Source organism: Empidonax traillii, unplaced genomic scaffold, assembly GCF_003031625.1.
Source record: "Empidonax traillii isolate 1590-97213 ecotype Southwest subspecies unplaced genomic scaffold, ASM303162v1 scaffold1309:size139322, whole genome shotgun sequence".
Classification (NCBI taxonomy): domain Eukaryota; kingdom Metazoa; phylum Chordata; class Aves; order Passeriformes; family Tyrannidae; genus Empidonax; species Empidonax traillii.
Genome location: NW_020956502.1, coordinates 69730 through 93065, shown reverse-complemented (window position 1 = coordinate 93065; position 23336 = coordinate 69730). Strand labels below are relative to the sequence as shown.

Below are 23336 nucleotides of genomic sequence, written 5' to 3'. Positions count from 1 at the left end.
CCCAGTCTGGCTCCTGCGCGCCCCCAGCGCCTGGGGAGCGCTAAAGCCTGGCCGGGGCTCCAGATCGGAGTTTACAGCGGCGTTTACGGCGATTGAGGCGGTGCCGGGGCCACTCCTCCCGGGCCCGCCCTCAGGCGGCGCCGCCATTTTGCGGGGCACTGCCCGTCCTCACCACACCCACTGTCCTCCTGCGTCACTTCCGCCCCGTCGGCCCGCCCAATGGGCGCCCGGGCCGCGTTTTGGCGCCGAACGCGAAGGGCGCGGGACGCGGCTCCGCGCTGAGCGCCCCCTGGCGGCGGGGCGGCCCCGCGATGGCGGCGCTGCCGCAGAACAACCTGCGGGAGCAGCTGCGGCTCCACTCGGCCCGCGGAGCCCTCACGGCCCTCCGCGCCCCGGGGCCGCCGCGGGACCGCCCGCCGTGAGTGCCGGGCCCGGGGGAGGGGGCGGCTGGGCCGGCGGGAGCGGCCGGGCGCTGACGGGGGCTCGTCTCGTTTCAGGGGCTTCACGTTCAAGAAGGCGCGCGGGGGCTCCGCGGCCGCCTCGGTACTGAGGGACAAGGACGTGAACACCTCCCTGGCCGCGCCCGCCGCTCCCCCGGCCGGGAAAGCGCCCGCCTGTGGCTCTGAGCCCCCCCGCAGCACCGGCAGCGCCGCTCCCGCCGGGAAGGCCGGTCCCGGCCCTGCCGTCACCATCGGCGATGAATGGGATGACATCGACGACTTCGACCTGTCGGGGATCGAGAGGTTCTGGCGGCCGCCCTTCCTGCCCCCCAAGGGGCCGCGGGCCCCCGGCAAGGCCGGCCCGGAGCCGCCCGGCTGTGGCGGCCCCGCGGGCGCGGAGGCACCGCCCGAGGCTGAGCCGCGCCCCCTCTCACAGCGGTCCGTGATCTGCCTCGAGGACTCGCCCCCCGGCCTGGCTCTGGATGAGGACACGGCAGAGCCTCACCCAGGTAACGGGTTATTTGAAGGTACCGGAGAGCTGGAAAAAATTGTGTTTGTGTTTGCGCTCAGAGGGACGGGTTTGCCGGGAATCAGAGGGAGCTGTGTGCTCGTGTCTGATAAGCAGCCCTGGATTCCCTTTGGGTACCTGGATTCCCTTTGGGTACCTGGATTCCCTTTGGGCGCTCCCAGCCTAGGAAGGTGCAGGGCTGGAAACAGGTGACTGTAGGTTTAGTTATATCACTTTTCCACTTTAAAGAGGGTTTGTTAATTTTTGTTTGTACTACGCTGAGTTTACAGTGTTACCCAACAGTATTAATTTAATTCTCTTGCAGCTGCTGGTGCTGAAGGAGTTGGGGGCCAGGAGCCACGAGGGGCTGGAAACAGCCCTCCAGAATTGGAGGAGGCTGTCGGGCCATTGGCAGGCAATGAGCTTGAGGAGGATGAGCTGGACATCATCCCTCCCTCCCCCGAGGAGGAGCTGCCTCCCTTCTCCCCTTCTGTACAAAGTATCAGGTAAACCAGAGTTCACTGGTAAAGCCATCTGTCCATAGGGTGATTTGAGCAGTACCAAAAAAGACCTGTCAAAAAAGACCTGTAAATCCTGCTTGTTAGAAAGATGCAGATTGAGTTTGTGTCTCTTTGCTGTCTAGCAGGTTAATGGTTGGCAGCTACAATTAATGCTTTATTAAATACTTACTTTGCATGTGATGTTTGAGGTGGCTTTTCCTTCAGAAAAAGCAGAGTTACTTTTGCTTTTGTAGTGGGAGGGGAAAAAAACTACCAGAGCAAGATTCTCCATGTTGGCATCCAGGATGAGTGTAAGACTGCTCAGCTCTTGGGTTCTCCCTGGGGTTTCAGGAATTTATCTTTTGCACACATCTTAAATCCTGTTGTTCTGTGGAAATGCCTCCGTGCCTGTGTTTTTTAGTGGCTTTTTCTCTTGCGATTAGCAGTATTTTCAAAGACTCTCACACTGCTGGAAGGTGCTCAGCTGGCAGCTCCCAGGCCAGGCCAGGGGAGGTTCCCACAACAGAGCCTGGAGCTGGAGGAGATCCTGGTGCGGGGGATGCAGGTACATGGAATGTTTGGAACGGCGTGCCTCAGATTTGGGGGGGTAGTTTGCTACTCATTATTCTCCTGTGTACCCTACGTAATCCAAGATTTTAAAGTAACAGATAGAGAATTAACATCAATAGGGGGAGAACTGACATGGCTAGATGGATAATTAACATGTATAGATGGATAATAAAAGACAAGGGCAAAAATATGTAGATTCTGTGAGTTCCTGCTCACAGAAACAGTTTCTTTATGCAAATAGAACAAAAATATATTGAAAGTAAATTATTTAGACTTGCTGAAATGTGCTGTCCTTGGGGACAGGGATATCACCTTGCTAGCTATTCTAAATGGCAATTGCTCTGCTGAACTTGCTCCCTGTGACAGGTGAAGCTGTGCCGGTGGCCCGGCAGCTGCTCGGGGTCATGGAGGCCATCTGTGAGCTGGTGGATGCCATCCCACTGCAGGAGCTGCAGGCCCTGTCCTGTGCCAGAGCCCTGCTCCAGCACAGGGACCTCAGGTAGGCTCCGTGTGGAGCAGGAACCTGCCTGCAGGTGTCCCCAGCACACCGGAGAATGAGGTGGAGGGGAGTCCCTGAGTCTTACTCTCGCTGACTGCAGGGATGGTGATTTCTCCTAATATCTCTGAGCTTGTCATCTTGCAATGGGATTATTGCCACCACAGCCTGGTGCTTTACCTCTTGCATCAGCTGATGGCACAATACACAGACAAAGTACTGGCGTTTGGGATTTTTACTTGTTTTTTTCCTGGACTGGGATTATGGGCTTTTCTGAATGTTCTCAGGACAACTAATTTATTTCCTTCTTGCTGTAGTCAGACATTGGTACTTGGAAAGTACCTAAACCCATCATTTGGTAAAAGTGTATTTCTACTTATTTTTAACTTGTGGATCTAAGATTTACTTTTTATGTTCTACCTTGCCTGGATCTGTTCCCTGATTTTAGGAATTCTTTTATTTTATGTCTGTAGGGAATATGTTGTAATTTTGTCATTAGTTTGTTCTGGTAGTTTTTATTTTTCCCTAGATTTGTGTGAAATATTTTTCAAACACAGTGACTCAGAGCATGATGGAACCACCATATGTTAGTGTTTAAGAGCAGGGACAAAACTGTTTAATGGATGTTGTAGAACTTGGTAATTCATTGCTTGTGACTAAATATATATATTTTTTTTCTGTTTTCCATCCCTTGTCTCTCCCAGGAGAAAATTGCTGGCTAATTCTGTCAGCTTGAACCAAAATGGCATAAACACCACTTTTCCAAGAAGCTGGAAGGATCCCATGGAGCGGGGCCCTGGTGCCTGTCCTGGTGCTTCTCCAGGTTCCTGCCTGAGCCGGAGCTTCGCTTCTGACAGAAACTCCCCCAAATCCACAGACCTCCCGTCGGTGCTTTCTGTTCATTCCAGCAACTTTTCTGCCACAACAAATCGAACTTTGGATACCTCTTGTGCTCCAAAGCAAAGTGTTGAGGAGATCACCTGCCCAGGAACTGCGGCGCTGCCTTCTCCCAAGGGAAGTGGCAGGGAGGGAGGTTCCCTCGGGCTCAGCCTCCAGTCTGAGCCGTTCCGCGACAGCAGCTGGGGCGAAACGCTGGGAACGAGGAGTGGGAAGCAGCCCCTGAGCAGCACAGCCCTGAAAGCTCAGAGCACGGCTCCCACGGCCAGCCCTGCAGGGAGCAGTTTGGGTGCCAACGATCCCGACTTTGACCTGGATCACTTCGACATCGATGACTTCGATGAGGACTGGGAGGAGCCGGCGGCTGTTTCGGCAGCAGCGTCCACACCGCTGTGCCAGCCCATCAGGGAAGGGCCACCCACCAAATCCCTCTTGTCCAAGATCATGTCCAGAGCCAAAGGCTCTGCTGGGGCATCCAACCCTGCTGCTCTGAAGTCGGGCTCCCCAATGGCAACAAAGAACCGTCTGGGTAAATATACTCGTGAGGGCTACTCTTTTTCCCTTTTTAAATTCCTACTTTCTTCTTTTTAAACCTAAGGCCAAGTAACTGCTGCAGATCACATCATTGCCTTTTGTTTATGTGGAAGCTTCTTTTTGCAAAGTCATCTTGGGTTTTTTTAACTCCAAGTGATGCCAAACTTGACTATTCCCTTCCTGGGCAGGTTTCAGGCCGCTGAAAGAAGCAGCTGCTAAAACTGGAAATAAGAATGTTTCTTTGTTTTAATTAAATAATGATTCTGCAGTTGTTAATTCAAAGCTGTGCAATGGTTTTTGCTGTTCATGCAAAATGTTCCAAAATGGGCACCTGTGGAAGCAAACCCAATCCCTCTGGGGCACAGTGTCATTTGGGGTTACTGTAGGAACAGCTTTGGCCAAGGAGAGGTGAAAATCAGAGTCACAGAAGGGTTTAGAGTAGAAGAGACCTCAAAGCCCTGCCATGGGCAGGGACACCTCCCACTTTCCCAGGCTGCTCCAAGCCCCGTCCAGCCTGGCCTTGGACACCTCCAGGGATGAGGCAGCCACAGCTTCTCTGAGCAATCTGTGCCAGGGCCTCACCAGGGAGAATTCCTAAACTTGGTACTGTAACTTACTGTAGTACATTTTTTTGTCTCCCAGAGCCAGTGGTTCATAACCCTGCACTGGAACGTTTCAGGGGTATGAAATTTTCCCATTCTGAAGAAATGATGAATATATTTCACAAGAAGTTTGGACTGCACTCTTTCCGGACAAACCAGCTGGAGGCCATCAACGCTGCTCTGCTGGGGGAGGATTGTTTCATCCTCATGCCCACAGGTGCGTGCCCCACAGCACCCCGCTGCAGCCTGGGAGGTCCTTCTGCAAGGCCTGGGACAAGCTTCACAACTGCTGTAAAATGGGGAGTCAGAAACAGGTCTCCAGACTGCCTCCCTTTCCTCTTGATGTCCAACACTTGTGGTGTTCTCTCTGATCCTCACAGGGGGTGGGAAAAGCTTGTGCTACCAGTTACCAGCCTGTGTGTCTGCCGGGGTCACGATCGTTATCTCTCCGCTGAGGTCGCTGATCATTGATCAAGTCCAGAAGCTGAAGACCTTAGATGTAAGTTCCAGCAGCTTTATTGAGTGAAACCGCAGGTAACTAGATTAGAAATCTGAAATTTTACAGCAAGTCTTGTGTCTCTTGAATATAAACTGCATAAATTGATTAGATGGACACTGTGAAAGGCACAGAAAGTTGTCCAGGAGGAACTAAATTGGATGAGCTTGAATATCTTGGCAGTGTAACTGCTGGATTTATTGCTCCTCCTGAGTGTTGGGTGTTGGAGTTGGGTTTTCCAGAGCAGATGCTGATTCTGAGAATCCTGAGAGTTGTACTGGCACACCTGAACAGGAGCAGCCTGGCTCTGCAGCAGGAATAAGCACCACCAGTTCCTGAGTGAGGGGGGTTCTGAGGTGCTAGACACCTCTGGGAAAGCGATACACAAAGGGAAGAAACGCGGGTGCAGGAGATCACAGGCTGAGTGCTCAGGAACAGATTTGTAACTACAGGTAGGACTACATTTGATGCTTCTGCTTTGCATGTATTAAAACTCGATATATGTGTTTGTAATACAGATTGCTGCAACGTACCTGACTGGTGACAGGACAGATGCTGACGCCTCGAAAATATACACGCAGCTGTCAAAGAAAGACCCTGTCATAAAGCTGCTGTACGTCACCCCCGAGAAGGTGTGTGCTTCACCCGAGTCACAAAACCAGGGGGGCAGCGAGGGGGGTTTGCTGGGAAACACTGGGCTTGGGGTAGGCTTCTGGGGAAAAACCCTGTTAAACAGTTTTTAGATAATGTTTAGGTAATTTTCAGTAAGACTCTTACAGCTCTAACTAATTTCAATCAGTAATTAGCCAAGAATGAGAACTATGTACAGTTTAAATTCTTAAACCCCCATGCCCATCCATTTCAATATGTCTTGCTACGTATTAGCGTTAATCACTGTCCAACAGCTACTAAATAGGGTAATACAGGAAAAATATGGCACTGTCAGGGTAATAGGAGATTGTCTGAGCTTGCCTTGGGGTTTATTATTTGCTGCCTTCAAATATGTTATTGCACAAGAACTTTGTAAGAGGGGACTGGTTAGTGTGCTGATTATGTTTCTTTCTTCAGCACTGTCTTTTCCCTGTCTTTCTTGACCTAAGTAATTTAAATTTATTGAAATTTCCTCAGAATGAGGGACCTTGGGATAGGTGATCCCAGAACCTCACGGGAGTCTCACACCGGCTGCTTTGTTAAAACGCAGCTGATTGATTGGCATGATCTTTCTGCCTTCAAGCTCTGCCTGTGCAGTCAGGATTCACTTGGCAGCAGGGAGCAGTTGTTCCTGTGTTCAGTCAGGCCAGGTGACACTGTGCTCTGTTCCTCTGCTTTCCAATGGCACGGGTGGCGTGTCCCAGGTGTGTGCCAGCAACCGGCTGATGTCAGCCCTGGAGAATCTCTACGACAGGAAACTCTTGGCACGCTTTGTTATCGACGAGGCCCACTGTGTCAGCCAGGTAAAACCTCCTTTTGTTTTTTGAAATGCCAAAAGGCTCAGTTGGAGCATTTCGCTCTGTTACACTCACATTTTGTTTTCCAACCAGTGGGGCCACGACTTCCGACAAGACTACAAGCGCCTCAACATGCTCCGCAGGAAGTTCCGCTCGGTCCCCATGATGGCTCTTACTGCCACTGCCAACCCCCGGGTGCAGAAGGACATCCAGAATCAGCTGGAGATGCTGAAACCACAAGTGTGAGTTGCTCGGCAGCTTGCACAAACTGACTGTTTGTGCTGCAGAAATTTCGAGTGGAACACTTAGTCCAGTTAAAAAAGTATCACAGGCCCATCTGAGATCCTTATGTAGCTGTATCTGATTGAATGAAATGTGTGCATGGAATTCAATGAGTTACATGCAAAATATTGACGTAAGAAATACAAAACTCGCCAAACCCTTCCTTGCATGATGAAGGAACCTGAATGTAACTGCACCCATAAAGCTGATGAGCCCCATGAACTGTTGTGTTTTAGGTTTACAATGAGCTTCAACAGGCATAACTTGAAATATGATGTGTTGCCCAAGAAGCCAAAGAAAGTGGCGATGGATTGCTTGGAATGGATTAAAAAATATCACCCCCGTGAGTACTGAGCAGCACAGAGACTGCAGGCCTTTCCACTTCTTAAGGCAGGAAAAGCTTTTATAATGCTGTAATAATGACGTATTTACAGGAAAAGCAGGTTGGAGGCAAAGTGATGTTATTGATAATCAGATTTATGTACATCCTAAAGTTAAGGGTTCAAGTTAAGATGGCAAAGTAAATTATTGTGATGTCTCTGAGTAATCTTTCTGGAGCCTGCCAGCAGCATTGTGTCTTCAGAGTGTAGAGGTCATACTGGTTTAATTGTTTAATTGTGTTGGTCTGCTTATCTGTAGTTCCCCTCGAAACTATCTTTGGAGATTCCCATCTTTGCAGGCTCACTTTGGAGTCCTGCAGCTCCTGCTGCTGGAATTGGACAACACCAAGGTTCCCTCAGAGCTTCTCCAGTGCTGTACCCTTGGAGAGCATCGACTAAACTGCTCTAGATCTTGATTTATGTAGTTTTTATTCATGTATTTTAAATCCTGAGATTGCACAATACTAAGGAAAATGTATCTTGATTCCACTTCACAAAAAAACCCCAAACTAACAAAACCATCTAATATTAATAAAATAAGTCCTACAGTTAAGCAGTTATATTATTACCTTTATTAGAGAGGGAGAGGTCAGTATCTGCTTGGCAGGTTTGACTGCTGAGCAAATGAAAAGGGATAAAACTGTGTTGTAACTCAAATTTCTTTTTTCACGTGTTTGCAGATGACTCTGGAATAATTTACTGCCTCTCCCGGCACGAGTGTGACACCACAGCAGCCATCCTGCAGAAGGAGGGGCTGGCTGCCCTGGCCTACCACGCCGGCCTCACCGACTCCAACAGGGACCTCGTGCAGCAGAAGTGGGTCAATCAGGAAGGATGCCAGGTAAAGGAAAAGTGAGGGGGAAAGGGAAGAGATTTTGGGTGCTTTTAGCCCTCTTGGCCTGGGAAGTGGAAGGGAAGTTGTGCAGTGTTATCACCTAGTGGGCTGCAGTATTTGGATAACTGATCCCAGCAGACCTGCTGGGGCTCAGCAGCACCTTTTGAGTGGGAATTCTGTGAACAGAAGGCTGTAGCACTGCACCGTGGTCTGCAGCTCCAGGAGGGAGGACCTGGGCAGTGCAGGGCTCTTGGAACAGCTGCTGGCACACTGCTGGACTGTACAGAGACTGGGATTTGGGGTTCTCCTGATGGGAGAGGAGATGTTGCTGTTTTGTACTCGTCCTGCAGGGTTACAGTTGGCATTCTGGGTTCCAGGTTTCCTAATCCTGGTCACCTGTCTGGTCTCAGTGCAGAGCTGCAGGAATAGCTTCCATGATGCACGTGTAGAACGTTGTGATCTCCTTCCAGGTGATATGTGCAACAATTGCCTTTGGAATGGGCATTGACAAACCCGACGTGCGCTACGTCATCCACGCGTCCCTTCCCAAATCCATAGAAGGTTACTACCAGGAGTCTGGCAGAGCTGGGCGGGATGGGGAGATGTCTCACTGCCTGCTCTTCTACAGCTACAGCGACGTGACCAGGCTGAGAAGGCTCATCCTGAGTGAGTTCTCCTCTTGGACCTTGGAGGTGATACTAAAGCGGTCACTTTGTCTCTGGTCTCTGTTTCATTCAGCCCGTGGTACTTCTCTTTTACAAGTGCCATGGGGAGGTAATAGCTGGAAAGAGGGGAGAATGGGGTGCTCTTCCCTGGATGGTCTTCTGTCAGGATTTTTGTCACTTGTACTTAATTTTAGTCAAAACCACTTCACTTTATAGAATCAGGGAATTGTTAAGGCTGGAAAAGACATTTAAGATCATCAAGTCCAACTGTCAGCCCAGCCCCACCCACATGTTCACCACTAAATCGTGTCTTCAAGTGCCACACTCACATTTTTCAAACACTTCCAGGGATGGGGATTGCACCACTGCCCTGGATAGCCTGTGCCAAGGCTGGACAACCCTTTCCATGAAGAAATTGTTCCTGATATCTAATCTCAACCTCCCGTGGTGCAAGAGGCCATTTCCTCTCATCCCATCGTACATGTTCTTCTCTTGACTCTTGTCTTTCCAGGCTCATTTCCCTTCTCCGTTTTCTAAAACTTTTGGGATAAAATCTGGTCAGTTTTGTACTAACCCGCTCGTCTTTTTTTGAGGCAAAACCAATATTGTGTTTTTCTGACAATATGTAAAAACGCAGAGGTGCAGATCTGACGAATAAAGGTGAGGTTTTTTTTGTGTTCCAGTGGAGAAGGATGGGAACAGCCACACGAGGCAGACCCACTTCAACAACCTGTACAGCATGGTGCACTACTGCGAGAACGTCGTCGAGTGCCGCCGGGTCCAGCTGCTCGCCTACTTTGGGGAGACCGATTTCAACCCCAACTTCTGCAAGGACCACCCAGAAGTGATCTGTGATAACTGCAGCAGAAAGAAGGTAAAACACACAGATTTTATTTATGGTGCTGTCAAACTGATTTTGCACTCGGCTGCATGGTTACGTGGCCCTTGGGAAGGAAAATGGGGAAAAGGCATCAATGTCCTGTAGTTTTGTGATGCTTCCAGTTATTTCCAGGGTTTAACCTAGAGCAGAGATACAGACCGTCTGTGAACTTGTGATGCTCCTGTTCCTGTCAGAAGGGCAAGGATGTTCCTTAATGTCAGTTTTCTTGGCTGCAGTGTGTGGGAAGCAGGAGCTAATATCAGATCCACTGGAGTGGCTGTAAGGAAATTCCTTCAGTGCCTGTTCTGATGTTTTCAGGGCAGCTTTGTGCTGCTGGAGCAGCATGAGTGCCACATCAGCTGTGCACTGCTGGGGGTGGCCCAAAGATTTGGGTTATGCATCAAGGATTGAAGCAAACTTGGTGGCACGAGCTGGAGCAGAAGAGAAAGCAGCTGTGGAAGCAGGCAGGGAAGGGTTCCTGATCAGTTTTGTACCTGTGGATGTGTTCGAAGCATTCCCTTACATAGCTAGGTTGGAACCAAATTTGAGCAGAATAATGCATATTCAGTCCAGTTTTCTCATTTTAATGCATATTGGAAGTGTAAGTTCTAGGTCATGGTAGCAGGATAATTACAGGAATGCTTTCCAAATGATTTACCTCGATTTCCAGAGTTCATCCAGCAACCTTGCACCTCACTGTACACCAGAAGCCCAATGGGGATTATATACATTCAGTTGGACTGCTACTGCATTTTCCAGAGTGTTATGAAATCCAGAATCCCTGTGACTGTATCACTGTAGGTTACTAACTAGAAAATCACTGTTTCTCTGTTTGGAACAAACTGAATTCATGGCTGGGAAAAGCTCAATAATGAGAACAGGTTGCATTAGAGGAGAAACACATACTGGCATTTCCTAATCAAGTCTGATTTAACAGGATTATAAATCAAGGAACGTGACAGAGGACGTGAAGAACATCGTTCGGTTCGTACGAGAGCACTGTGGGCAAGTGGCGCGGAATGGGAGGAGGAACCCAAGCTCTGGCAGGTACACCCTGAACATGATGGTGGACATTTTCATAGGTGAGTCTGTCCTTCCACAGACACTCGAATAACCGGGTGCACAAATCCCCGACCAGGAATCAGGAGGGCTGTGCAATGCCGGCAGGGCTTCAGGAGAACGTGTGTTCTGCAAAATTAACCTTCCCAGGAATCTCTTGGTGGTAAATGATTCAAAGTAAAGGAAACTGAAGATTTAATCCATTTCAGGTTGCTGCAGTGATAATATTAGTTTTCTGGTGCTTAAAGGCTTTTTAATGTGAATAGACTGTGGAATTCCCTTGGGCATTTCGCACAGGTCTGTAAATGCACACCTCCATGGGCTTTCTGATCACAGGCTTATCCTGTGGTTTCTGTTGCACAGGTACAACAAGTGCCAAGATTCAGTCTGGAATATTTGGGAAGGGAGCTGCCTATTCCAGGCATAATGCTGAAAGACTGTTTAGAAAACTGGTCCTGGACAAAATCCTGGATGAGGATTTGTACATCACAGCCAATGACCAAGCAGTGGCATACGTCATTCTGGGAGAGAAAGCTCAGGCTGTGCTGGATGGGTCACTGCAGGTGTGTAACTGTATATTTAGTGTCTTGAGGGTATTGTTTTAAGGAATGTGCTGCAGTTTTCCTCTGGCATATCCCCCCAGGTGGCTAAAACACAGTTTGCTGTTCCAGCTGAAGGGCAGGAACAGAATCCAATGTGTGAGATTCCTAGTCCAGTATTCCAATAACAATGTTGTGGGGCAAAAGGTGAGTTTGACAGGCTTGGACAGATTTAAATCTTTCTCGCCTGCCCCATCCATCTGATTCCACCTGGACAGTGAAGGAAAGTTCTGACCTCCACAAAAAGCTGTCTAAATAGGAAAGAAAGACCAGCACTCCCTTCTCCTGGATTTTTCTACTCTATTTTTCCCAGTCACTGGTGAGCTCTGATGGGAGATGCACTTTAAGAAGGCCAGGGAACAGTCCCACATTGCTTGAGGCAATGCTTCTTCATTAGTGCTGTGTTTGGAGCAGAGAGAGCCCTCAGCATTACTCCAGTAACCTCTGTTTGAAGCCAGCTGTGAACTGGGCTCTCAAGAGGTTTTCCCTCTGTATAAACTCTGCCAGTTCTTTGTAGGAGAAACTTGGGTGTGAATGAGTAGCTTGTAAAAAATCACTTTAAAAGCATATACTGGCTAAATAGCCTTTTTTGGTCCATTAAAGGATACTTTCTTTCCTTTACTGTGTTCCTCTATTATCAATCAACCTCTGCAGGAACTCCCTGACAGGGTTATCGATGGCTCCTTTTAACAGGTGGAGTTCCACGAGACAGAGAGTGCCAGTGCTATCAGAAGGCAAAGGGCTTCCATGGCAAAAATGTCCCAGCGGGAAGAGGTGGTTAAACAGTGCCTCAGTGAACTCACAGACACGTGCAAAATGCTGGGCAAAGTCTTTGATGTGCATTACTTCAATATTTTCAATACCTCCACCCTAAAGAAAATAGCAGGTAAGGCCAGGTTACTGAGAAGTCCTTCAGGGCTTCTACACAGGGGTGATATGGAAAGGAATTAATTTCCTCCAGCATCTCTTTATAAAAAATTACTTGTTGGACACGTGTAAGGGGTCCTTTGTTACGTTACAGAAACCTTGTCCTCAGACGTGGAGGTTTTGCTGCAGATCGATGGTGTCACAGAAGACAAACTGGAGAAATATGGTGCAGAAATAATTAAAGTGATGGAGAAGTACTCGGAATGCTCCATCCCAGGTGCGGTGTGCTTCGTACCCCAGCGTGTGCTCTCCTGTGCAGTGCCCTTCTCTCCTCCTCTAGCAGATGCTTGATTCGAAATTTACCTTGTTTTAATCACAAATAACTAATTCTTACAGGCTAATAATTACAAGAGGGAGCAATCCCATGCTTTCAGAACATACCAAGGTCTTTGCTACCCTCCTACTAAATTCAGTGTATCTCTGAATGGATGAGGGCAGTGCAGAGGAGGTGTGAAACAGGCAGGACAGGTGTTTTGATACCATCTGTGTGTTCTGGGGACAGCCTGACTGGCTCAGGTGATACCTTGGTTGAATCGGGTTTACCTCTCTTGTCTGTAGAAGATGCTGCTGGCCCAGGTGCCAACACAGCCACAGGGAGCACCAGCACTCCTGTGAGCGATGGAGAAGGAGAAGATGCAGGTACAACCTCCAGCTATTTTGGCAATAACACAAACCAAAGGAGGAAAAGGAAACGGCCAGCAAACTCCAAAGACTCCAAGAGGAAAAAGATGAGTGCTGCTGGCAGCCAGCATTTTCAGCCCAGAGGGTATGTGTCTGTGGTCACATGTCACTTGTCTTTGCCCAGATCAGCTTGATGATGATCCCAGAATTGCAGTTATCCCACTGCAGTTACTTAAGCATGGACTTAAGCAATGGTGTTAAAATTATCCAGGTGCCTGGTAACAACTGCTTCACTTGCTTTTCTGCCTTTTGGTTTTAAAAGCTGGTAAGGAAGGACATTTAACAATTGTCCTCACACTTGAGTGCCACAAGCTGAGCAGAGACACCAAATTTCAGTGTGCTGCCATAACCAGCTGACTGGTTTTCTTGCTTAGTATTAGTAGGCTGACTGGATTTCTTGCTTGGAATCATAAAGAGGTCTTAAAACTTAGAATATTTGATGGAATATTTGAATTAATTCAAATTCTCGCTCTGATTGTGCCAAACAAGGCAATACCTGCCTCTGGGTTTGGTTGGTCTTAAACTTCTAGGGCAGATCCACCACTTCCAAGGATTTCCCTTTCCCTGCCTTCTTTTCCCTCATTCCTCTCCTTGTTTTTGATAGCCAATGGCCACTCACAGCTCAGCAGGTCTTGCTCCAAACTTTGCTCCTTCCCTTCTACTGAAATATTTGTCATTAACTGCTGCTGACCCTGAAGTGTCACTTGCTGTTGATGCTCTAGTTGGGTTAATTGGAGTTGTGTTGGCTCAGCATTCCGTGTCCCTCACCCTTGGGCACATCCCAGAGCAGGAGCTGCATGCAGTTTGCATTTCAGAGGTACTTTTGCAGCCATGTGTGTTAAAAAAAAAAAAAATTACAAAATGATCACATGGTCTTCTAGAAAACAGTGGTGCCCGTGTGGGTGCAGCCTGGTGCAGGGGAGGGGGCAGTGATGCCGTGTGTCACACACCCCTCTCTGATTTTGCAGTGGCTACAGCAGGTACAGAAGGACCAAGAAGCCACAGAGCTCGAAGGCTGTGGCTTCCTCCCGCCCCAGCTTCACATCCTGCCATGTCGGTGCCTCACAGGGAGCTGCTGGGAAGCTGGGCATGATGGCACTGCCCAAGCCCAAATCCAGGAACTTCCTCCAGCCTTCGTATTCCATATTGTAGCTGGCAAGTGCAATTACTGGATGGATGAAAGCAAGTCCTCAGGATGGAATCATTGTTTATTAAATTTTTGTTTAATTTGCTGCTGAGTCTTCCAGGGACTTTTGTATTTGTTGGGTACAAAAGCTCACGTTAAATAAATATTTTTTAACTGATAAGTTTATTTGGGCCTTTCCTTCTAACATAAGAGAGTTCTGGCTGGTTCTAGAAACCCTCCCCTTTTGGTGACACTGATCCTGCTTTACATCCACTTCAGGGACATGCTTGGGACCACGAATCTCTGGAGCTGAGTCCCCAAGTGGTGGCTGTCTCTGTCCTTCTCCCTTGCTCCTGCCTCAGTGCTCCAGAGCCGGAGAGCTGGGCTACTCCTCTGGAAACAGCAGGTGGGGAAAGAAAATGTAATGAATGTTTTTAAGTTTTCCTGTTTGATTCCCCAGATCCTGGAGCTGGGAGGGGTCCAGGCCTGGCTATACTTCTTTTAGTTATTATTTTTAAAAAACCCAACCTGTGATCTTGTCACCATCAGGGCCAAGGGCACTGGAGCTGCCCTGGGCTCCACAGTCCTGCCTGGCACAGGACAGCTGGGTGCGTCAGGTGAGGGATTTTGGGAGTTCCCTGAGCACTCGGCAGGGCTGGGCTGGGCTGGGCCATTCCTTTGCTTGACTGGAGCTGAGGATTTCATCTGCTGTTTCTGAGCAACGGCTTTGCTCTTACAATCACAGAATCCCAGACTGATTTTTGGTTCGGGACCTTAAAGCCCATCCAGTCCCACCCCGTGCCATGGACAGGGACACCTCGCACTATGCCAGGCTGGTCCAGCCCCGCCCCGCTTGTCCCTTGGACACTCCCAGGGATCCAGGGGCAGCCGCAGCATCTCTGGACAGCCTGTGCCAGGGCCTGTCCCAGCGAGGCACTCCCGAGCCGTGCCCCCCGAGCCGTGCCGGGCCGGGCCGTGCCCCGAGCCGTGCCCCCCGAGCCGTGCCGGGCCGGGCCGTGCCCCGAGCCGTGCCCCGAGCCGTGCCCCCCGAGCCGTGCCGGGCCGGGCCGTGCCCCGGGCCGTGCCCCCCGAGCCGGGCCGGGCCGGGCCGTGCCCCGGGCGGTGCCGCGGGCGGGAAGGGCTGAGGGCGGGCCCCGGCCGGGCCGGCCTCGCCTCGTGCGGGCGGGAAGCGGCCGCTCCGCCCCGTGCCCGCCATGGCGCTGCCCCAGCCCGCGCCGCGGGAGCCCGAGGAGCCGGCACCGGACACTCGGCAGCGCCTGCAGGTCCGGGCTGCGGGGGGAGAGCCCGGGGGCGTGAGGAGAGGGGCCGGGAGCCACCAGGGTTGCGAGGGAAAGGGGCGCGAGGGGACCGGGGACCACAGGAGCGGCCGGGCTGTGAGAGCCGGGGGGCCGGGAGCCACCGCGGTTGTGAGGGGAGGTGACCCAGCGGGAGCAGGGGAGGGACCGGGGGTGTGAGGAGAGGGGACCGGGGGCCACCGGGGTCTGGCAGGAGAGGGGAGCCGGGGGGACTGGGGCTGTCAGAGGGCCCCAGGGCGCTGAGGAGCGGGGCGGTCGGGGCTCGGTGCCCGGCGGTGCCGCGGGTCCCTGCCCAGCGCCGCTCCCTCCCGCCCTCTCAGGATTCCCCCCCGAAGGGCCCGGCCGAGCCCCCGCCGAGCGCGGCCCCGGTGCAGCAGCCGCGGGTGCTGCTGACGCCGCTGTCCCCGAGGTGGCTGCCGAGCCCCGCGGGGCCCCGCTCCCCGGCCGCCAAGAGGCTGTGCCTGGAGCCCGCGGGCCCCGGCTCCCCGCCCGGCCCCAGCCCGGCGGCCCGCGGCCTCGACGGGCTCTGGGATGCGGACAGCGACGGCAGCGACGGCGGAGATGCGGTCCCGGTGAGTGCCCGGCCCCCGGTTCTTATCTTTATAAAAGTGCTGGGTTTTATAAAAGTAAAATTTGTGGGTTTTCTCTGTATGTAATTTTCCCCCCGTTTTTAGCCTCTGGTTGGCGGTGTACCCCTTCATTTTGCCCTTTCATGACGTCTGAGGGACACACAAAACACTCAGAGTATACAGTTTTGGGCACCACTATATAAAAAAGACATTAAGCTTAGTATTTCAACTTGTCGGAGTCCACCTTTCCCTATGAGATACAGAAACGATCCAACACTGAATTCCATTTATGCGCAGTGTTTGCTGTAAGACTGAAGTTTTAAGTTCTTGAAGTTCTACTTAAGAACTTAAGTTCTTGAGTCTTTTCATTATTTTCATTCTGACAAAATTTTGATGAGCTGTTCTTTTCACAGAATTAATGCCAGAATAAGTACTGTAAAGCAAGCTGTACCTGCACAGGTTTTGGTGCTGATACATGATCACTCCAGTTTGTATGGGTTTATGTTTGTTTCAGATATATCAAACCACTTTAATTATCAGTTCAGAGACTCAGAGCCTAGGACCTCTCTTGCAGCCACATAACTGTACATTGAGGGTAACTGACTTTTCTTTCCTTTAGGATGGACACTCCGACCTATCAGCTTATGAAAGAAAAAGACTAAAGAACATTACAGAAAATGCTAAATTCTTTGCTGCTCTAAAGCTGCACAAGGTTTGTACAGAGTCTAAGTAACACCAAAATGCACTTTCTAAGTGTTCATTATTGCGCTGTCGTCCCTCCTGCTGTAGAACCCTTCCCTTACTGGGGCAGGTATGTGAGGAAACCCATGAAAATCACAGAATCCTGGAATGGTTTGGTTGGAAAGGACCTTAAAGCTCATCTCATTCCACCCCCTGGCAGGGGCAGGGACACCTTCCACTAGCCCAGGTTGCTCCAAGCCCCATCCAACGTGGCCTGGGACACTTCCAGGGATGGGACAGCCACAGTTTCTCTCTTTCTTCTTATTATAAATAATTGCAGTAGGGTTCGTTGCAGCCTTGAGATAATTCTATTTTATACCGATTAATTCTTATGCTTGTTATATGTATATATATATATAAATCTTTTTTTTCTCTTTAAGTCAGCTGCAAGACTTAACGAAATTGCAACCAAAAGACAACCACATGGCACCAAAAGGTAAAATAACAGTAGATGAAATTTACATCCCTGATCCCTTTTTGTGGGATGAAAACCAATGTTGGGAAAAGGTGTGGGGAAAAAAAAAAGAGAGGGGAAGAACAAGGTGCAAGGGAGAGGGTAACCAGTTAGTGCAGAAGAAAAGACATTTGGTAGTGCCAAACCAGTTCCAGGCCAAGCAGAAAATGAGCTGAAGCCCAAATAAAGAATAATCTGTATGATGGGAGAAGATGGGAAAGGACAGCTCAGTGGGTGGGTGGCAGGATGGATAATAAATGAGGAGGGCTGGAAGGGAAGCGACAGTGGTGGGAAGTGTTAGAAAATAAAGGGATGTGTAGGAAAATAAAGGTGCAGGACACGTGTGTGCATTGCAAAGTGCTCATGCGGTGTTCCTCAGTGTCACTGAGGGGAAAAGGAACCACATCCCTCCTGCAGGGGCTGGATGTCAGTCTGTGTCCCAGCTGTACCCTTGAGGCTGTCCCTAAACGCAGGGACTCGTGTTCTGTATCTGAGTATTTTCATTGTTCCAGACCCAAGCCTAAAAAGGTGGAGGACGAAACAGCCGTGCGACGATCCATGCGCCTGCTGAGGGTGGAGCCATCCATTCCTGTGCCAGAGACACCTGCCCAGCCAGAAGCAGAGGAATATGTGAGAAGGGGGAGGGCTGGAGGACGTGTGTGTGCACAGCAGCTCTGTAAAACAGTGCTGGTGATGCTGATGGGGGCTTGCTCATGGGGGCTTGCTCGGCTTGTAAGCCCTGAGACGTTTGGGAGGTGGTGACACGGGGACAGCAATGAAGGGTCAGTTCTGTCACGCTCCAGGGCCTCTCCACAACTTCCACAAGTCAGACAATGCTCCGGGCCTCAGGCAGGTGACACAGTGCAGTTTGGGATGCACAGAGGGGTCCTGAGGTAAAACATGCCACATCAACAGCCCATGGAGTTGAACAGCCTTAAACTCAAAAGTTTATTACTCTGTTCTTTATTTCAGTGTAACTTTTGATCTGGTTTATTTCCCTTTGAAATGTTTACCATCTTTTGAAGCAGTGGCAGAGCAACAAGTAAAATGTACGTTGCTCTGAGAGATGGGAATTTAAATCTTCCATGGAGCTGTAGAATAGAGTTGAATCTGTAATACAGGTCTTGTTGGAGTACCAGGAAAGCAAGAAACCCAGGGAGGCAGTTTTTCTGTGTTCAGTGAAATTCTCTGTATCTTTTTAATAAGGTTTTGATATTAACTTTTTTCTTTTTGTAGATATGTTCTTAGAATGTCCTATTCATCCTGTTTGTAGCTTTAGTTTGTCTGAGTTACAAAAATTGCCAATGTCATCCCAGCCTCAGGTTCCAGCCGGACCTGTGCCCATGATTCCAGAGGATCAGGTGGAGTGCAGTAAACGGACAGAGGCCTTATTGAACACGTGGATGAGGATAAGTGAGGTAGTGTTAGTTCTAATGAGTTAGTTTTGGATAAAGTCATTTAGCTTGGGCTCTGTTTCTGGTAAGCATCTCCTTTCTGTCTGTAGCTGAAAGCGGATGATGCCGACAGACGCACACCTGACATAGAGAGGTAACGGAACAGCGGCTGGCAGTGGGCGTTGTCCACTTCCCCTTCCTTCTCTAATTAGCGTTTTTGTGATCATTAGTGACTGTGGTGTTCCAGGTACCAGGAGAGCCTGAGCAGCATGGTGCTGAGCGAGGAGAACGTCAGGAAGGTGGTGAAGTCCCGAGTGTGTTCCATGGCCATCCACCCTTCCGAAAGCACCATCCTCGTGGCAGCTGGAGACAAGTGGGGGCACGTTGGCCTCTGGAATGTGGTGAGTGGTTGGTGTGCTCCTCACCTGCACAGGTGTGTGGAATGGGATGGGTGCAGGTGGGGCACAGCCTGCTGTGGCGCATCCAGCACCCTCTGCCTCCTCCCAAAACCAGCCAAAAACCAGAGGCCTAACTTCAAAAGCTGCAGTAACTAATAGAAATAATGACACTGATCACCTGGCTCCGTGGAATCTTTGTTGTTTTGCAGAGCTGCGGGTCTGAGGAAGGAGCCCACATCTTCATCCCCCACAATCTCCAGGTCAGCTGCATGCACTTCTCTCCCTGCAACCCTGCTCACTTGCTGTCCCTCGGCACTGACAGTCTGCGCTGTGGCGATGTTACCAGGGCTGTCTTTGATGAGGTGAGTCAGTGCTGCCTCCTCAGAGATCTCTCCAGGGCACTGCTGGTGGGAAGGTTTAGTCTGCTTGTAACAAGATATTTGGTCTTTTTTATTAGCAAGAACGTTCAAGGTTTTGTTTCCACAAGGACATGTGAATTAACCTTTAATTAATATCACAAAATAATAGGGAGATGACTCCTACTCACCAAAATCCAGTAACGGCCCAGGTTCTCCCAACTTCCTTCCTGCAGAGAGCTGCAATTCTTGAGTTTAATTTCCTCTTCCCATATTTAGCAATGTGTGCCTTTTCTCAAGGCATTGCCTTTAAACAGTGACAGAGTGACTGGGAGAACTGAGTCCTGCAAACAAATGACCCAAAAGAGCTTTGTAAAACAACATAAACCACGAGCTGCCTTTGCCTTTCCCAGCCTTCAGGACACAGAATGCTGTGTCTGTCTCCTCAGCTTCCCTGGAGCAGGGTGTGCTGGGTTCTGACAGCCACAGCTGCACTGATCAGCTCCAGTGCTGGGAAGGGAACAACCTACTACAGCATAAAGCTTTTTTTGCCCCAGCCCTTCCAGGCACCGTGATTTTAGCAGGGCTGCAGGCAGGCAGGTCCAGGGGGTTGTTATTTGAGGAAAATGCTTGCAAGATGATGTCTTGAGAGGTCAGGGAAGAAAAACCTGCTCAGTTTACCTTATGCCAAGTTACCTGGCCTTGTGATACCTGTAGGAATATCAGTGCTGGTGGAACAAGCACAGCTGCACACCCAGAGAGCTGAGCCACAGCGTGTTCCTGAAGCACCACCGTGCTTGTGCTAATTGCTGCTGTGAGAGCACGGGCATATCCCCAGGGGATAGCATGGGGTGATGTCCCGAGGCTGCTCTCCCTAATTATAGGGAGCCAAGTTCACATTTCTACACCTGATTAAAGGTTTCTGCAGCACTGGAGAAGGGAAGGGTATCCTTAATCCTCGCTCAGTGTATGCTCAAGGCCAACATTGCTGGAACACAGAGGTGACAGTGCCTCGTAGCAGCTCTGACAGCAAATTTGGAGTGTGCTGCTGCCGGCCTGGTTTGGATGGTTAATTAGCTCCTAATTATTTCCCCTTGGAAAGCATACCTGTTTCATGGAAGGGTTTCCTGCGTGGCTGGGTGGGGCTGGAGCTGGCACATTAGACAGGCTTCAGTAGCACTTTTAGTGAATTTAAGAGGCCAAGGATGAAACCCAAAGCCCAGGGAGAGTTTGATTGTTGGGAACAACTCACTGTGGTTTTTTTATAGTTCTGGTACCACTTGACCTTCCCTGTGCTCAGATCTGCAGGAGTGAGGAAAACTTCTCGTCCTTTGACTTCCTGGAAGACAGTGCCTCCACTGCCCTGGTGGGACACTGGGACGGGGGTGTGGAGGTGGTGGACAGACGGACTCCGGGAACGTCCTCGGAGCTCTCTGCAGACATTGGCTTCAAGAAGACACGGACAGTCCACGTGCACCCCGTGAACAAACAGTATTTCCTGGCTGCTGGCTTAGTGTAAGTAGCTCAAGTTGAACTGGTTATTCTGTTTCTAGTGGTCTGTCTGCCTGTGCTCTGGGGTGGGCTCTGAAGGGTGCAGGAGGGCAGGAGAGCAGGGCATGAGCAGTTTGTCAGCCTCAGTGTATCCTCAAAGCTGTCTTGGTCTTTTCAGAAAACAAGTTTTACAGTCCTTAGCAGGATTTAAAGTGGGATTTGCTTTGACTTCCCTTCACCTTTTGGAAATGGGGGCAGAGGGGCCTTGGTGGGCTTTGGCAGACAGAGGGACTTTAACGAGGGGCTGGTTGGGGTGGTTTTGGTACTCCCCAAAACCCTTGGAGCCACTGTTTGAGTGAGTATGGAAATGCTGACCCAGCTCCTAGGCAGCCTGCTGTGGCTCTGGAACTGTTTGGGTAAATGAGGGATATGAAGTGTTCCCTTGTGAGTGTGTGGCACCTGTTGCAGGGACGTTTGCATTTTCGACATGCGGTACCTGAAGCCCAAGGGGAACCAGCCCGTGAGCTCCCTCACAGGACACACCAAAAGTGTGGCCTCAGCCTATTTCTCACCTGTCACTGGGAGCAGGGTGGTGACGGTGTGTGCTGATGACAAGCTGAGGTAAGGCTCTGGAGGGAAGAATCTTCATGCAAAATACCAACTTCATCATCATCATCATTACCGCTCTGCGTTACCTGCCACTGAGAACTTTCTGTCAAAGGCTTATTTGCATTAATGTTTTTAACGTAGTTTTTAATGATTTTTTTTTTTTTTTTTGGTTGGGTTTTTTCCTAATTCTCATTTTTCTGAGGGATGTTTAACAGGGAGCAGTGAAATACACAGGTACTGTTAATCTTTAAAAAACAACCAAAAAACCAAACGGAAAACATGAAACCAACCAAGCAAAAGCCAGCCAAAACCTGCTTATGAACATGAACACAAAGTGCTCAGAAATTTGTTTATTTTTAGCTGCTGGCACTTAAAATTATGATAATATCAGCTCTTTTGTAAGTAGCCTACCATTTAATAATTTAAGCTGCTGTGAGTTGCTCGTATTGGAGTTTTTTGTTTCTCATTTGTGGTTTTGTGACCATAATTTAGATAATTGCCCGATTTAGTTTGACCTTGGCAGTGTTTTTGCCTGGGAGGATTGGGATCCCCATGTCCACGGGGGTGGAAGAGTGGGTGGGAATCTGGGTTTGGCCTATCCAGCCTCTCCTCCAGCAGCTCTCACAAAGGGTGGGGCTGCAGTTCCAGCTGAAAGCAAATCCAATTCCCAAAGCACGTTCAGTAATTCCAGTTGGGATGTTGGTGCCTGTGTCCCAGCTGGGTGTCTGTGCTGGAGCTGATCCTGCATGTCTTTTTAGCTCCTGTACATTCTGTTAAGGTGCTGTTGTGTTCCAGGGTCTATGACACCACGTCCTTGTCGTCGACCATCACAACCCTGAGCTCCATCAGGTAAGGAGAGCACACCTGGGCCACTCCCTGCGGGCCTGAAGGGACAGGACACAGGGAATGGCTTCCCACTGCCAGAGGGCAGGGTTAGATGGATACTGGGAAGCAGTCCTTCCCCGTGAGGGTGGGGAGGCCCTGCACAGGTTGCTCAGAGAAGCTGTGGCTGCCCCTGGATCCCTGGAAGTGTTCCAGGCCAGGCTGGACAGGGATTGGAGCAGTGTGGGATAGTGGAAGGTGTCCCTGCCCATGGCTTCATGGTTGCTTCCAACCCAACCCTTTCTGGGATTCTTTTCCCATCCTGCCCATCCCAGGACAGGGATCCACTGCAGGGATCTGAGCAGGGTGATCTCTCCAGTGCAAGTGTTGAGGGTTTAGAAGACGAGGGAGCAGATAGGGCATAAAGGACGATTTAGAATGGTGGGTTCACCAGGAGGAATGTTTCTCTCTCTTTCACTTCCCCTGCAGGCACAACTCTAACACGGGGCGCTGGCTGACCCGCTTCAGGGCCATCTGGGACCCCAAGCAGGAGCACTGCTTCCTGGTGGGCAGCATGGCACAGCCCAGGCAGATCAACGTCTTCCAGGACACGGGGAAGTTGCTGCACTCCTTCTACAACCTGGACTGCCTCAGCTCCGTGTGCTCCATCAACGTCGTGCACCCCAGTCGGAACATCCTGGTGGGGGGTAACTCCAGTGGCCGCCTTCACGTGTTCAAAGAATAGAAGTGGTGCCTCAGATGCACAGTTTTTCCCTTTTTCCGTTAGCTTTCTCTATTCTGTATTAAGCAGTTCCAAAGCTGACTTATTTCTCAGGACAGAATTGTGTTTTAAAAACCTTAAATAAATAAATAAATCCTTTAAACTGCCTTTGGGCATTCGCATCTTCAATGGAAAGAAATCCTGCTGGGACATTTGTACCAAAACAGATTTTTTTCCCCAAAGTAATTTAAAAAGAAAAAGCATGGGATCAGCACTTGCAGCTTGGATGAGGAACTTCTCAACCATTTCCATGAGGGAAGCTGGAGTGTGGGTGTGCTCTGTCCATCAGCTCTGAATCTCAGGGCATGTTCCATGTCTGTCTTGTCATGAGGGGCCCAAAATTCCAGGTGCATTTGTAAAAATCATGTTCAAACAGTGCAGGGATGTGTGAGGGACTCACCTGCAGCAACATTCGCTCCCTGTGGCCTGAGCCTGCTCCTCACTGCTAAAAGACCAAATTCATCACAGTTGGATGAACTG

General features: G+C 50.0%; 3 protein-coding genes across 3 annotated transcripts; all 3 read left to right on the top strand.

The window, feature by feature from the left end:
- The first annotated feature begins 311 nt into the window (after positions 1-311).
- On the top strand, positions 312-1458 carry LOC114069601 (basic proline-rich protein-like). Its single transcript, XM_027906499.1, has 3 exons — positions 312-418; positions 498-949; positions 1274-1458. Exons 1-3 carry the CDS (start codon positions 312-314, stop codon positions 1456-1458), a joined length of 744 nt encoding a protein of 247 aa, XP_027762300.1.
- BLM (BLM RecQ like helicase) lies at positions 709-14106 on the top strand. The gene is made up of 20 exons (XM_027906508.1): positions 709-949; positions 1274-1454; positions 1895-2013; positions 2385-2517; positions 3219-3936; positions 4584-4764; positions 4928-5046; positions 5562-5675; positions 6399-6497; positions 6585-6733; positions 7010-7116; positions 7834-7994; positions 8459-8654; positions 9337-9527; positions 10471-10615; positions 10956-11155; positions 11885-12077; positions 12213-12335; positions 12677-12884; positions 13768-14106. Exons 4-20 carry the CDS (start codon positions 2423-2425, stop codon positions 13949-13951), a joined length of 3183 nt encoding a protein of 1060 aa, XP_027762309.1. The 5' UTR covers positions 709-949; positions 1274-1454; positions 1895-2013; positions 2385-2422; the 3' UTR covers positions 13952-14106.
- A 1033-nt stretch (positions 14107-15139) lies between these two features.
- On the top strand, positions 15140-22961 carry WDR76 (WD repeat domain 76). The gene is made up of 13 exons (XM_027906497.1): positions 15140-15208; positions 15562-15813; positions 16430-16522; positions 16932-16987; positions 17518-17635; positions 18322-18423; positions 18510-18553; positions 18647-18800; positions 19007-19159; positions 20454-20668; positions 21113-21265; positions 22049-22102; positions 22565-22961. The coding sequence occupies exons 1-13, from the start codon at positions 15140-15142 to the stop codon at positions 22818-22820; spliced, it is 1719 nt and encodes a 572-aa protein (XP_027762298.1). The 3' UTR covers positions 22821-22961.
- The last annotated feature ends 375 nt before the right edge of the window (positions 22962-23336 follow it).